This window comes from Amphibalanus amphitrite, unplaced genomic scaffold, assembly GCF_019059575.1.
Source record: "Amphibalanus amphitrite isolate SeventyFive unplaced genomic scaffold, NRLGWU_Aamphi_draft 000559F_arrow, whole genome shotgun sequence".
Lineage (NCBI taxonomy): Eukaryota > Metazoa > Arthropoda > Thecostraca > Balanomorpha > Balanidae > Amphibalanus > Amphibalanus amphitrite.
In genome coordinates, this window is record NW_024882053.1 from 391,701 (window position 1) to 408,285 (window position 16,585).

General features: G+C 47.1%; 1 protein-coding gene across 3 annotated transcripts in view; it reads left to right on the forward strand.

Moving 5' to 3' along the window:
* The window catches only part of LOC122393858 (cubilin-like), a 53,233-nt gene extending 40,335 nt beyond the window's left edge, over positions 1-12,898 (forward strand). For all 3 annotated transcript variants that reach the window (XM_043390277.1, XM_043390280.1, XM_043390279.1), the window contains 5 exons: positions 2,324-2,544; positions 5,607-5,777; positions 9,596-9,793; positions 10,199-10,312; positions 11,005-12,898. In XM_043390277.1, coding sequence (XP_043246212.1) covers positions 2,324-2,544; positions 5,607-5,777; positions 9,596-9,793; positions 10,199-10,312; positions 11,005-11,207 — 907 coding nt within the window. In that variant the 3' untranslated portion in view covers positions 11,208-12,898. The remainder of the gene's footprint in view (positions 1-2,323; positions 2,545-5,606; positions 5,778-9,595; positions 9,794-10,198; positions 10,313-11,004) is intronic.
* The last annotated feature ends 3,687 nt before the right edge of the window (positions 12,899-16,585 follow it).

Consider the following 16,585-nt stretch of genomic DNA (forward strand, 5'->3'; position numbering starts at 1 on the left):
TTTTTTCGGCAAAAGATGCGCAAAGGTTGCCCCAGAGGGTATTGAAAATTTCAGCCCGCTACGACAAGCCGTTTAGCGTGCACTTCGAAAAAACCTCAGGGGGGGGGGGTTGATACAACCCCCGCCAGGCGTTCTAGGGTTGAGGTCTATGTAGCTGAGGTCATGCTGGAGCAAAAATGAGCAAAAAACATAAAATTTTGAAACGCTGATTAAAGCTACAGTTAAGAGCAATTTCAAAGTTCTTTATATGGTCTTGTAGAGGAAAAACGTTGTTACAAAATTCTTATCTCGTATTTTCAAAATTCCGTGATTTTCACCAGATTTTTTAAATAAAATAGTATATAAATCCTAAAAGATTTTTGTCGAATTTCGACAAAAAAATGGAATATGTATGATGATCCCCACCCTCGTCTATCTACATACCAACTTTTAGATCGATATATCCTTTTTTGGCAAAGTTAGGTATAGCGAAAAAACTGCTCAAAATTGATGAAGTCAAATTTTTGAACTCAATTTGTAGCAATTCTAAACTACGTAGCAAAAACCAAAGACAACCATTAGACTCCCCGTGACGAGCTGCATCGAGCTGCACCCATTTATGCAAAAATACCAAGTTAAAAGTTTGACCTTTTTTGACCTGACCTTTTTTTATAAATTTAGTCCAAACCTTTTGATAGGAAGGATTCACAAGGACAGAGCCACCGCTAAGCGAAGTTTGTTGCGGTGACCCTGCCCTCTACCCTCCGATCGCGCAATTCCAGTTCTATGGCAGAATTTAGAGTCCAAATTTTAACGTGCGCACATATCCGCGCACGGCCGGTCCCCTCACTGACTTCGCCTGGCTACGGCCTGCCACCAACCGCAACCATACCTGTCAGGAGGCCCATAGATGTCAAGCGCCCGTCGCGCTCGAACCCGGACTGTTTCAACCGGGAACGCGTGCTCTCACCACGCGGAGTCCAACGTTCTACCAACTGAGCTACGGACCTTGACCTGACCTTCACCAGAACATAACCTAAACTGGCCCCAAAGGTTGCCTGACCCACATAATCGCATTTGTCATATAAAATGGACCATGAAACATGCATCACATGATATCTTCATATTGTGACCCTCAGTGACCTGACCTCTGTGGCCTGACCTGGTATCAGTGACCTCAATTAGCAAAATATTTGTTTGACGAGCAATTCCCCATTGATGATTTTCAATTGAATGCATTTTAGCCTTTAGGTACTCTATTTTACAACGCATTTCTTTGAAATGTTTGTAAACGGAATGCCTGTAAATTCATACTATGTTTAAATTGCCCCACCTGTTCAATTTACTCCACCCTACCCTACCTTTCGATGCTTCTGATCATGGACATAGCACAATGTTGCCAAAACCCCGGCTCTGCGATAATTTTCTTGGCAAAGCTATTTACCAAAAATCCTGAACCCTACCTGATACCTAAGACTTTAAAGGCCGCCCCACACTGGACCTCGCATGCGGGTTGCGAGTATTTGGGTTTTCGGGTTTCTTCAAAATCAAAGAATACAATCTAAGCTGAGTGATCCACACTACCATCTAACAAGCGAGCCTGCATGTTTTTAGCTTGCGAGCCACCTTGCATCGCATTTCAAAAGTTTTTTTTTAGAGTCAACTTTCGATTTTCCTCGCTGCGAGGTGTGCGAGTTCTGCGAGGTTTGCGGGTTTTTCGTTGTCCAGTCGAATTTTGGTTCGTTGCTCTGGTATTGCGACTATATGTATTTTTCTGAAGGTGTACCGGCTTCACTGCATTCATGAAGTTACCATCAGGGAACGGTCTAATCACTCTATTAGTATTATCACAGATAACAGTAGTACTACTGTTATCTGTGGTATTATGAATATATGAATATATATTAGTATTATGAATTAGTATTATGCCCGCAAACTCAAAACCCGCAAACTCGCAACCCGCATGCGAGGTTCAGTGTGGGGCGACCTCAGTCGCTACGTCCCGCAACGGCACACACGTCACTTCTAGCTCAATTAAGGGTGAAACTGTGAGGGTTTCCAACCTAACCCCATTCCCTTCTTCGGCCGGGGACATGTATGAAGAAAATTGATAGGTTAGCGACGGTTGACCAAAGTTCTTCAATGAATCAAAAGATAGTTAAATTACAAAATTAAGAATTCAGGTATTACAAATTATTACAAATTGTAAAAAATGGTCAAATTACAAATTACCTGCTACGCGGTCATCGTTGAACTCTGTCTGGAGCTGCACACATAAGTACAAATAGACAAATAGCTATATGACCTATTTCTACATGATATATTTATTTTCTTACTCTGACAGAGTGCACAACTGCCACGAAGACTGGCTGGAGATATACAACATCTACTACGACAACAGCACGGACCTGATCGCCCGGTACTGCAACCAGTCGACTCCGGGTCCCACTGAGTCCATCCGGGGTGCCCGCGGACTCCGAGTCATTCTGCACTCTGACGCTGATCACGTATCCAGCGGCTTCAAAGCCAAGTACATATTCCTCAACGCAAAGGACATATTTGGAGGTGAGTGTGGGCAGTTGACGATTAGTGCCCCCCATCATTGCTAACTTGTGTGGGAGGAGAGCCTGCGTTTGACGGGGAGGGACACAGCTGTGGCAGCCGAGTGTAGGCGGGAAAACAAACCCACTGACGCTGACCGAATGGGCCTCGACGGTCGAACATCGATTTTCCATCGATTGTGTTCTTTATTATTTCGCTTCTGTTAAAAGTGCAACGACATAACGTCAGGCAGACAATAATGGATACATTTTGTCATTATTTTCTTACTTTTGAAATTATGCGTAGCACTTCATTTTGTAGCGTAGAATTTGACTGCTATGCACCCTTATTTTTAAGTGAAGGCCAAATGATGTGGTCGGGCCAGTCAGGACGCACCATGACACACCTTTTTCCAAATGCGGTCAAACATTATCTCAGCATAAATGGAGAAATGCACGGCAAAGGTTTTACCGTGGTTGCTTACATCTTATTTTGATACATGACGCTGCTCTAATTTTGGTAACCGATGAATCTTGCATTTAATCGTCACCTCAAAGAAGAGATATTGAGACAAAGAAACGTTACCTCAAAGAACGACATTGATATTGAGACCCTCGTTGGATCTAGGTGTAGTCAGAACGTTTAAGGCCGCCGTCCACTGTGCGGAACGCGTGCGGTCCGTACGGAATTTAACACAGAACCCTATGGGCGCATCCGGTCCGTACGGAAATCGTGTGCGCTCCGTCCGGACCGCATCCGAACGGCAATCAGCTGTTGATTTTCCGTCAGCTCTCCGCATGCGTTTCGGATGCGGTTGCTACGGAGACGGAAGAGTGATGTCCGACGCGTTGAACTTTTCTGCGGAAAACGCATCCGGAACGTCCGGAACAGATGGTTTGGGGCCGTATCGGAGGCAAACATTGTGAATTGTACGAAGAATTGGAACTCGATCATCATGAAGTAAGTAAAAATTATTTCCTTAGAATAGCAAGAGTATTCGCTGCTGGTTACTTGCAATATTTTATTTGGTAATAAGTGATAGGAAATATTTATTAGCTCTCCGCATCCGGACCGCATCCGGACCGCATCCGGACCGGATGCGGCGACATTCCGGACGGACTCCGGACGGAATTCCGTCGCAGTGGACGGCGGCCTTTAGTTTAATAGAAGGATGCAAGTCACTGGGTGACTCAACCATTCAAAGCTTTCAGTGACACGAGCTATATAGCAGGAACCGGTCAGAGTTCATTTATTTCGGTCATGGGTCTTCATGAACAGGGTGTGTTCGATACTAATAAGGTATCTGTCTCTATCAATGAGTTCAGTGTGCTCAAGGTTCCCCGATAGTGTTATCAACTCAAGTGTGTGGCTGCCTAGGTGGGCTTGACAGACCATATTCGGTCTAAGATAGGGCATCAGCCATATATGGTATGATCCCGTTGACACCATATCTGATTATATGGTGCATCGGTTTAATAAACTTGGTTATGATGATGATGATGATTGTATGTATCGTGTCAGACATTGTGATATTTATTCACTTTCGATGGCAACATAAAAGCAAATATTCTAAATAGCCAGACGTTTCGGCCTCAGGGTGCCTTCGTCAGTGACAATATCGAGATACTAATACATTAATAAATTAATCAATATCTTTTACACTTTCAAAATACTTTCAAAATTTCATGTCCAGGTCATGTGTATTTTGAAAGTGTTAAAGATATTGATTAGTTTGTTAATGTATTAGTATCTCGACATTTTCACTGACGAAGGCACCCTAAGACCGAAACGTCTGGCTATTTAGAATATTTGATTTTATGTTGCCATCGAAAGCGATGATGATGATATGTGAGACTGTTAGGTGGGTAACTGGTTTCGTACTCGTGAGCATTTAAAACCTGCTTCACGCCTTACCTCTATGAATATTTTATACAGGATCAAACTCGTTTGAAAAAAATATTTATTCCACATATCATTTTTGCACTTTAATTAATCAACAGTTCCTTTAGAGTTTGCGTAACGATGTGTTTCCTTTTGCGTGCTCTGAATGCGAATTTCGAGTAATTCAGAACGATTTTCAACGAAGATTGGAAATGTAAACGTGGATTCAAAGACGCTTTAGGGATTGGCGACTATTTCAGGGTCTATTTCTTACCTGAAACGCTAGATATGATAAAAATATCGACGTAATAATATGAAATTAATGTTAAAAATACATCATTTCTTTCAAGTCACATTATCCTTAAATTATGAAGCACCATGACAGCTCCTCCCTGTTGGCAGTAGCGGCGGAACACCTTCAATTGGGGGGGGGGGGGGGTGTCACTGCCGACTTTTGGTCCCATTCTTTCCATGCAACGCTCATAGGGCTAATGTTAAAATGGCAAAATCAAGGGGGCACGGTGCGCTGGTGCCCCCCCCCCCCCGTTCCGCTGCCTATGCCTGTTGGTATACCAAACTTGTCGGTATAAGAATTGCAGGTTCGAAAGTCCATATATGAGCTTTCGAACCTGCAATTTTTACAGAGTAGCAATGGGCAGTTTTGCATTTGCCTGTGTAACACAATCTGATTTGCATCAATGCACGTACAAATGGTTTCAAGTTGGTAGGTATCAACGTAGCAAACTGCTTGACTAGTAGGTACCGATTGCTTTTCTGTAACTTTTTAGCTAGTGTATAGTCGACTACAGAATGATGTTCCACTTTTCACAGGCAGTTATTTGCTTGGAGTGGTAGGCTGTGCCGCATCACACGGGCTGAGTTCACAAATTATAGCTTTGTCCCAATGCTCACAATCGACACGCTTAATTGCGTGATAAAAGGCACAACTTAGCGCTCCGGTCAACTGATAGCTTCTAAGGAGTGGAACATCATTCTGTAGTCGACTATACGTTTAATTATTCCACCGTTTTATTATATTATTACCATACTACACTTTATTTATTTCCAATTCAGTGTTTGAAGCCCGTGTCTATACCGGCTGCTTTGTAAGCAGTTACGTGCCGTTGATGACTACCTAGACTACCTACACAGGTCGCCGTGTCCGCTGGCTGTTTTCCAACTATACACTGCCTCTGCGCCCACAGACTGCGGTAAGAACATCAGCAGCTCCCAGGACGGCGTGGTGACCTCGCCCCTCTTCCCGGACAACTACCCGGCCAAGGAGAGCAAGGTCTGCCACTGGTACATCCACGTCAAACCCGAGAGGAAGATCCTGCTCTACTTCGACACGTTCATCGTGGAGGGAGACCGATCCAGTGAGTCGACCTCCTAGGTCACTATGAGGTCACTGTGAGGTCACTGTGGGGTCAGCTAGGGTTCCTCCGGGGTCAACGTGGGCCTGTGGAACGAACAGCAACACAGCGACACTGATGTGATGGCGACGGGCTGGGGTCCCAATAATGCCAATAACCAATTTGATACCAACTATTTATTGGAAGGCGTATAACTGTATAAGACATCCATCTATTTCTTATTTCTGAGCGGATGGGCCACATATTGAATAAGCGGTAGTGACACCGCTAGCTCCCGTTGCTGTTATGTTGCACAAGCCCTGCTCTGCAATCTCTGAAAAAACACTCGGTCTGAGCCTTCCTGCTGCTTCCGAATGCACTTGACCTTCGGCTTGCTCCCCACGCGGCGTGAGAGCGGGGAGGGGGCAAGAGGGGGAGGGGAGGGAGGGGAAGCGTCGTGAGGTAGCGTGGCGGCGCGGCGGTCACCGGCACCAAATATGGCATGGTACGGGCGCGGTCGATGGTCCCGTGACTCAGCTGATTCGCACCAGGTGTCACAGTAAGATGGCGGTCCATATAAGGCGAGCATAGCGCGCTGGAGTGAGTAATATGCTATTGATGAACGGAAGCTCACATGGACAGCCGAACAGCGGCAGACGGGCAGACGAAATGATAGAACTACTGACGGGCGGCGGATTGACGCATCAGGCAGATACACTGGCGGATCCAGGCTTGCGTTTTGGGGGGGGCCAACTCATGCAGGAGCCAAACCTAGGGTACCCCCAAATCCTGTTTTCTCATCGGATTTAGGCCACTTATTTTTCGTCACAGCCCTGACACTATGATTTTTTTTAAACTAAAAAGAAAAATATATAAATGGTAGCCCACCCGACCCATGCCTTTATATTACTTTGTAAACACTTACCATTGTTTTTATCGACCAGTTAAAGGGACCCTCCCACCTTAGCATTAGATTTGAGCTGAGATAGCCAAAATGGGGTCCCTGGCTCACAATTACCGGTTTCGGCACGCACTCACAACATCGAGAAATGCCTTAAATCGGAAATATTGAATTTCCAAATTGCAGCATTTTGATTCAGAGGGGCTAATGCTTTTGGATACCCCTCTGAATGTGTGACGTCAGCGGAGATCTAATGATTTTTTAATATTTTACTAAAACGTTTGGTAGCATGCGGTGGTATAGGCTGCTTTGCGCGCAACAAATGCCGCACTTTCAAATAAAGTCGCTAGGAACAGCAGCGGATATCCCAAAAACTAAACGAAAATAAAAGTCTAATCTCTTGAAAACCGGTGAATATTTTTCGATAAAATTTGGTAGATATTCGTTTTCGCCCTTTCTGAACCTAGCGACATCACTTTCATGCCAATTCATTAACTTTTTGAAGGTGGGAGGGTCTCTTTAACCCGCTTCGAGTCAGTGCTTGGGTCCCTTTGCGGGCCGGGAGGTGGTAAAACAGCCCTGTCTAACTCGGCTCCTGGGCCACGCCCTGATTGAACTATGTTTCATTATCGTTCGGGGGAGGGGGAAAACGGGCCACTTTAGGCCTCTGGGAAGGGGGCATGGCCCTAAATGCCCCCTCCCTGGATCCGCCAGTGTAAGAAGAGACCATTGGAGCTGCAGTTGGGTACCTCAGACATCAGGGTACGCCCTCAGATGTATGTATAGGACTCGCATGGAGACCTCTTATGCTATAGTGTACTGAAAGGACCCAAAGGAGCCTGTCTATATGGGCTCCCGGAGGTAGACGTGGGCCCTCAGGAGCCCGCCAGAGCCCCAATGAGGGATAAGTGAGGGATACCAAGTGCCTGCAATTGCATATTGCATAAGCCATAACGCCTTTACAAATCAATATATTATGCATCAGTGGCAGATCCAAGGGGGGCCACATGGGTCATGACCCCCTTGGTGCCCGGGGGCACAACAGGCCTGTCAGGGGCACCACCGGCCTAGTAGGGGCACCACCAGCCCGCCAGGGGCACCACAGGCCTAGCAAGGGCACCACGGGCCTGTGAGGGGCCCCACAGGCTTGTCAGGGGCACCCCAGGTCTGTCAGGGACACAAGAGACCTGCCAGGGGCGCCGCCGGCCTCGCAGGGGCACCATGGGCCTGTCAGGGACACCAGAGGCCTAGCAGGGGTACCACAGGCCTTACAGGGGCACCACCGGCCTTGCAGGGGCACCTTGGGCCTGTCAGGGGCACCACAGTCCTGTCAGGGCCCAGGGGCACCAGCGGCCTAGCAGGGGCACCACAGGCCTGCCAGGGGCACCACCGGTCTAGCAGGGGCACCATGGGCCTGTCAGGGGCCCCACCGGCCTCGCAGGGGGCACCACCGGCCTCGCAGGCATCACGGCATCACGCAGGGGCACCTTGGGCCTGTCGGGGGCATCACGGGCCTGTTGGGGGCACTTTAGGCTTGTCAGGGGCACCACAGTCCTGTCAGGTCCCAGGGGCATCAGCAGCCTAGCAGGGGCACCCTAGGCCCGCCAGATGTACAGCCCACCGCTAAAGTAATGTAGGGTTTTACCAAACTCAACGGTTGGCTTTGACTGGCGATTGTTTAATGCGAAGTGATTGAAAAGAAGATGTCAATAGCTAAAGTTGCAGCTGCAAGGGTGACGATACATATAAGCTACATTCAAAGTTTCATTGTAGTCTGGCTAATCGTTCCTAAGCTTCAGAAGCAGAACATACCCATGACTGAAACCCCACATTACTTCTGCTGTGGACTGTACCACAGGCCTGCCAGGGTCCAGGGGCACCACAGGCCTAGCAAGGGCACCACGGGCCTGTCAGGGGCACCTCAGGCTCCCGTGCCCCCCCCCCCCAGATCCGCCAGTGATGCCACACCACGCGAAACACCGCCAACTACCAGCTGCCGCGCCATAAACACGTGCCAACAACAGTCTTTTTTTTAAGGTCGACTCCGCTCGCACAACTTTTGACTGACCCTCACTGCTACTATATTGCTTCCATATTATGCTGTGGAAAGCTTTACTTCACCAAGTGGCTAAAAACCTCCATCAAGGTACATATATTTTCTTAGCAATTTTTCTGGCGTTTTGGGGGGGGCCAAACAGGCCACTTTAGGCCTTTGGGGGGGGGGGCCATGGCCCCCGTGGCCCCCCCTGGATCCGCCAGTGGGCAGATAGATAGATAGAAGGATAGACGGATAGTCTAATGGACGTATGTATAGGCGTATAGACGGATAGTCGGATAATCGGATAGCAAGACCAGACAAACGCCGAGACGGTCGACGGATGAACGAATGGACGAATCGCTGAATTGATAGGCGGTTAAAGATGTTCTGTTCACAACACTATGCTCGTAAACTTGTTTCTGTTGTTACTGCCGCTAGTTACGTGCTTTAATTTTCTCTATTCCTGTCAAAAAAATCGAATATTTGGAAATAGTGTTCATCTTCAAGCGGCCGGTTACAGCCTTTCCAGGTGCACCCTCACGCTCTTCAGTATGACTTTCCCCAACTGACGTTTGTCGATTCCAGTGACCTCTGACCTCCCCCATTGACCAATAACCCTTCCAACTGACCTTTACTGATCCTAGTGACCTCTTATCTGTCGTGCTGACCCCGTACCTATTCCTCTGTCCTCTGAGTCTCTCTGCTGACCTCTGAGTCTCCCCGGCGACCCCTGACCTCTTCTAGTGACCGCTGAGTCTCTCTGGTGACCTCTCGGTCTCCCGCTGACCTCTCGGTCCCCCGGTGACCTCTGGGCCTCCCCGATGACCTCTCGGTCTCCCGCTGACCTCTCGGTCCCCCGGTGATCTCTGGGCCTCCCCACTGACCTTTGACCCGTGCCGACAGACCGCGGCTGCCCGGCGGCGGTGGTGCGAATCTGGCAGGACCTGAAGAGCACCCCCATCGAGCTGTGCGGAGACACACTGATGTCACGCTACAAGCAGATCATCTCTGCCAGTAACGTAATGAAGCTGTCGTTCATATCGTCAGAGAAGTCGGTCGGTCAGCAGGGATTCCGAGCGTACTGGACTGAGATGAAGGACGGTGAGTGATGGAGCTGGGAGGAGGGGGAGGGAGAGAGGGAGAGGAGGGGGTGAATGAAGGGACAATGAGAGTGACCGAAGGTGAAGAGGGGACGGAGGAAGGAAGGGAGCGATCGAGAGAGAAGAGCGAGAAAAACATGGGCCAATGAACCGATTACTGAAACTCCTCACGAAAAAAGAGCTATTCATGCTCTCACTCTTTTTAATAGATGTAGATTGTAGGTACGTAAGATATATGATACGATTCCTATCTACCAACCCTCATGTCCTCAATATCAATTGACCCGGACCTCATTGCCCCGATAGTGTTTGCGGGCATCAGACCTGTGCCTTGTGTTTATGTCGGCTGCTGACACCAAATGATGTACCGTGTTTGATGGTAGATTTACCTGTTCTGCCTCCACAGACAAGGAGTGTGACGGTTTCCACTGTGAGAAGAACGGCTTCTGCATCCCTGAGCGGCTCCGATGCAACATGAGAGCCAACTGTGGCGTGGGTGACCTTAGCGACGAGACTGGCTGTAAGATCCCGACCCTAAACCCGAACCCAACGGACCTCAGCAGTGTTCAACATCGACGCGTTTTTGTTCCAAACCCCACATCGGTGCTGCCCTGAATTTCCGAGAAGCACGAAAGACCCCTTTTAAGAAAGTGTATAATCGTCCGATCATGATCAAATAGTTGTGTGTGTTTGTAAGCGTGTTCTGCCAAGATCTGCCAAGACACACAGACTTGAGAAAAAACGAGTGACTGTACCTTTTTTTAAGTTTCTATCCAACTTGTCGAAAATTCAAGGGAGAACAGATGTGGGGTTTTGAAAAAAAAAAAAACTCGTCGATGTATTAGAACGTGAAACAGTTCATAAACGCAATTAGGTATATCATTATTTTCTGAAAACGGCAAATGTCTGGGTGAAAGTAATGACAAAACTCGCGTACGAAAAATGCGACTCTTGGGGCCAACGCTGTGCCCTGTCTTTGCTCAATGTGACCTTTAGAGTTACAGTAACCCAATGTGACCCATGGCCCGCCGTGACCCCTGTCATTTTTTCACAAACCTCAGAAACTTGGCAAAACTTTTCTGTAACCCGTCGTGATCTGCGTGATTCACCGTGACCTGCGTTGACCCCCAACTGACCCCATGCGACATCCGCTGGCGTCTGTGATCTGATGTGACCCCTCTGACTCTCGCTATGACCTGCCTGTGCCCTCAGGCGCCACGGCCGCCGAGGTGGACGTATTCATGCTGCTGGGCGTCATACTGGCCATCGTGGCGGTGGCCGGTCTGGGTCTGTGCGTCTGGTGCCGACGCCGCGGGGAGGACCGTCACCGGCGCCACCCGACCTCACCCTCACACCGTCACGTGCACGTGTGTGACCACCTGGGGTCGCGGCTCTCCACCATGGACACCGTATGAGAGAGGTGGCGGTTCGGGCCCAGTGATCCGCCCAGTGTCGCCTCATCCACCGGTACACTGTGACACGGTGCGGGCGATACAGGGGAGAGGAGAGGCTGGGTAGAGCACAGGGAGAGGGGCAGGACTGGAGAGAGACGCGCGTTGTAGAGGTGGAAACCTAAAGGATGGCTCAGATACGAAATGATTCGTGCGGGGGGGGGGGGAGGCACGCTTTTCAGATGAAGTTGTCAGAAGTCAGACTGTTCTTTTCTACTTCTGGGTTTGTTTCAACCAGAAAACTTTCGTCAAGCCTGGCTCCAACACGGATAGGTACCGCGTAGTATGAGCTGGATTGAGGACCTGACCCCAGTGACCTGACAGCTGGTCGGAACGCCCCCTCTTCACTGAGTGACCTGAGTGACCCAACAGCTGCCTCGGACCGCCTACTCGAGTGACCTGAGTGACCTGAATCGACCGGACTGACCTGAGCAGGAGTCACTCCGGTTTCAAACGGACCCGTCGTCGCCACCGAAACGCAGAGCACTCTCGAAACGATCGCACAATCGCACAATAAAGAGAAAAACTCAGCAGTGACCGGTCCACAAGTGACTGGAGGGACGCCAAACCTACCGAAATTGTTGGACTAGTCAGCGTCAGTGACTGTGAAATGTGAACTGAGAGCAATGCACGGACGGACGTGCATCAGTTTCATTCAGTGTGATGGTTTTGTGTAATGTTATGGGCAAGCGGCGCCAAAGACATTTGCTTGTCAATTGAAATACGCCAAATAAACGCCAAAGTTGTAGGGGAACTGCAACTAGACCGCGAGAAGTTAGCAGTTGTTGGCTATTTCACGATGTGCTGTCAAAATATGGGATGAAATCTCGCTGGTGCTATGTGTTGTGGGATGGAGGATGGGTACAACTTGCGTTGTGAATGTGTTTGTGTGTGCGTGTTGTGAACGGGATGGACACCGGACGGCATGCCAGAGGTCGCCCTAAGAATGATTGCCAACCTGTTATTTTCCTGTTAGTCCAACTTTACTAGAAAAAGGCTTCACCGACAGCGCTGCTGCCTGAACCGTTGAAGCAAAAAGCTGGTGATAGATGCTGCAGTGTGTGTCATTACATGGCCAAACGCAACTATGCGAGCAGCTACGGGTGAATTCTACTAGTGATCTTAGCGATGTCGACAGTCGATTAATTACACACCTATGTAGGTATTTATTTTGTACCTTATACCCTACTTCTGATATTTTTGTTCAGCTTGTTGTCAGACCAACGAGCAAATAATGTCAGTTGTGTCTTGTCAGATCCTTCATAGCACCTAAACCTAAACTACCGAATGCCAGTGTGAAATCGAAGGGCATTGTGACTCAATGGAGGGCACCAGTCCTTTGCTTGATGGCTGCGCCACCTAGGATGTAGTTTGGCGATGGTGCTGCCACCTAGGGCACTGACCTGGCAGCTCTCCAGCTGCGGCTGTCAGTGTGAGGATTGCACACACAGATCAGTGTGACGATGGGCCGGTATTGGGTTGTGCTCAAGCCGTCTTCACGATGGCAATAGTTGTAGTAACTTAAATGCGCAATGTGGGACAAAATCAGAGTGTGAATCGCTTCAATTGATTCATGTTGCGACTTGTGGAGCGTCGTGTATGTGCTTACTGTTGTCAGACGAGCCACGAGTGCTGTTACTAAATACTTTACCACAGTGTTTTGTTTGAAATTAATTTACAACCATAGACAGCGAGATAAAGCTATTGCGCCGTACGCTTTGGTCTCAGGACGTTTTTTCAGTGTTTGTTGTAACTTTGGGAATGTAGGGCCGTTGTAGATAATTTGCGTACAAAATAAATATGCATACCACAGTTTATCAGCCTCTATCCTACTTATAATTTAGATTTTAACTCATTCTTAATGTGTTCAATAATCACTGCGAAAGGCACCCTGACCAAAATGTTTGGCTCATTAGATGTCATTTAGAAATACCGAGATTTAGGAGAAACGTCCTTCAATTTTAGTGCGTTTATACCTACATCTTCTTTTTTCTCACCAAAATGCTAATACACCTGGGATGGTGGTGGACAAGTTGGTAAGGATGCAATGTGAGTTGTGACTCTGTAAGTTTCGTACCTTTTTGTGCCATTTGAGGCAGTGCTCAGTAGGCAGTAGGCAGTACTCAAGAGCGAGATGAACACTTTTAGCGTAAAAACTTAGTCTTGGAAGCATTATAATTTCTGCGACTTCATATCTTTTTTTGTAGCGATTAGCGAGGCATTTTGATGTTGTCCTTAAGTCCGCGCCAGTTTTACAATGTAGGATGGATTAAAAAGCATGCATTAGAAAACGGATGATTCCATGCTGTTGACCTGGAAACAATTTCTGACAATAAACAGAGCGAACGTGAATATCTGTTTAGTTTAAACGTTTCCCTCGCTGAAGTCGTGTGGTAACGACTCCAAATACGGGCTAGATAAGCGTGCAGATCTTTCGGTGATGCAAGAGCCATCTCTGGTATCCGATAAGTGCAAGATCTTTGATTACGGAAGCAACCAAGAGCTTTCTAAATATGATAATTCTGCAATGCGCAATTCCAGCCGACAGATAAGCCTATTCTGACGGGCAGCGATGATAGGGCCCCGGCAGCACCGGCAAGGAGCTATTATCAGTGCCTACCTTAAAAATCAAGAGTGTTTTAACTACAAAACTTGAAACACATTGTATTGAAACAAGTATGAGTTTTCCTAGTTATTGCAAATCTATTTTTTTAATAGCAGCTTATAATGTAGACGACAAACGTAGATGTGCACTATTTATCAAAGGGACTACCTATGGTTTGTGACATTTTAAAGGCAAACCTATTATAATCTGTAGGGATTATCCTAAATTCAGATTAAGTATTTTCCTGTCATTTTAATAAAGACAGGTACCTACTGGCACTGTTACCTGGCAAATGAAAAATCTTTTATATGTAGCTCCATCAATAATGGCCCTTCCATGCCGGTGCCGGTAACTAATAATGTCCAGACGAATGGGTCTGGAATCGTGTGTCCCATGACCAATATATCTACTATCGAAACTCAGTTGTGGTGAACCCGTAGCTTTCGTCAAATATTCGTCTGATTCAGTGCGACCCGGTCCCGGACCAATCCATTTTTCTGAGACGAGCAGCATGCGTTGACTGGAATGTAAAACATGGAACATGGATGCATCATCGGATCTAGCCAGAGATAGCCTTCATCTCTGTCTGCATGCAAAATGAGACCGATAAGGGCATGATGCAATCAATACTGCCAAAGACAGCCTCCGCTGAAATTCATCACTGATACATTCGGATAATCGTTGATAGAACATGATGTCTCCTGTGTAGCCAGCGTAGCCCTGCGTAGCAATTTATAGAGTCCATCGTGCGACTCCGTCAGAGGAGCCTACATATAGTACCTACACCTGAGTCCGCTTCACTCGTCTCGTATGTGTGAAAACTTTGCTGGTAACAGCATTAGTCGCTTTCACGACGGGCTATCCGGCGAATGCACCTAATTTGACCAAATCTGCACCTAATCTCTTTTACAGCAAATATTTTCACTTTATGAATTTATTTCAGTGTTTTAATCCATGATGCTCTCTGTCGTCTCTGATAATATGACAAACTAGGCATACAAGCAATAAGTGCAACCCTAGCTGATAGCTACTAAGAGATACACTGAACCTAATTTGACCAAATTTGCACCTATCTGCACCAGATGTGCACCAAATGTGTACCAGATGGACGTCGTGAAAACGGCTATTATAAAATATACAGCAGCAACTGTGTACAGGAATGTAGCTGTTCCGGTGATACAAACTGTTAACTGATAGCAACACATATAGGGTGTCGCCTATATTCGAGCGTACGTGTACCGTTAACGTCCCACTCCCGTTGATGCCTCTTGAGTGCCAATGGCGTAATTTATGTACAGTCAGCACTGGTAATTACTGCGATACACCATCTTTTTCAAGTCTTGCCTCCTATCCACCAAGTGATGAAAAAGATCATGAGTACCTATGCCATTCATTGCCCCTTATATGTAAGAGTGCATGGCGCACTTACATGTACAAGAGAACAAACAAACAAGAGATAATGCAAATGCTCGCAAGGTCGCATTAACCCTCGCCGGGCCAGGGGGTTGATGCAACCCCCCTGTTTTTCGCAAATAACGTAAAAACGGCGAAGTTTGGCATACTCTCTAGGGTGGCCTTTTGGGACCTTCCCTAAAAATTTCAGATCTATAAGCCCCAACAAACAAACAAAAATTTCAGATATCTGTCATTTCAGGTCAGGTCACCGAAACCGGTACAATGTCAGGGTAAAATTGGACTTTATCAGCGACAACGGATTCGCTGAGTTTATCGCTAATAGTGTAAGAACTAAGAACCGTAAGAGTTATGGCCACCAAATTTCAGACAGAACTTGGGGCAGCCATGTGACACGTTTCCTAGAAGTTTTGTGTCCCAGTGACCTCAGGTCAGGTCACAAGGTCACAAAAAACGGTACACGGTCAAAATGGCACTGAAAATTTGTTTATTTGTTTATTTACCAAAATCACCAACAGGGACAAGCCCCACTGACACGCGAAGTCAAGATAAAAACAATTAAACAGTATAAGACACATTGTAAACATCAAACGACAAGAAAGCATGCCACTTGTCACTGACGGTTTCGGCAAAGAAAACATAATCCCAGTCGACATCGAGTAAGTCGTGGATACAGTGCAAGGTGACCTAGGCGCTTAAAGGGACTATCCCACCTTCTAAAATGTTGTTAAAACTAGTTAAATTGTGCCCGACTTTATAGATTGGATGACCAGGAACACGGTTCTGGCATTTATTTTTCATTAAACATCTTAGGCTTCCCATGTTCCAAACACAAACTTTCAAATATGTGACGTCACAGCCCAAAATTACCTCCTTCCCCAGGCCACATTACTGTCATAAAGCTGATTCTTTTTACTCTGTAGGCACCACAACAAAGTTCAGACCAAGTTTTAAGCGATTTTTCAACGAACAAACCCATTTAAATCAGAATGACTAAACGAGGTGACGTCACACTAACGGTCGCTCCATGTTGAAGATAGGGCTTTGTACAAGGCCCATTTTCAAATCAGTCGGGGAAACTGTGGTAAAATCTGCCATTTTTAGCAGTCTGCTATTTTTAGCAGAAATCTGCTAAAAATGGGTACGGACCTGCTAAAAATGGGTACGCACGTGACGTCATCGTACCCAAATATAGCAGATTTGGGTACGGACCCATACAAAAACAGATTTGCGCACTACTTGAAGCAAATGCGCATCAAATGCCTGGCAGATTCATGATGAGAATAGTGCTGAGAGTGTCCTCTTCTATTTTCTTTCAGATCCG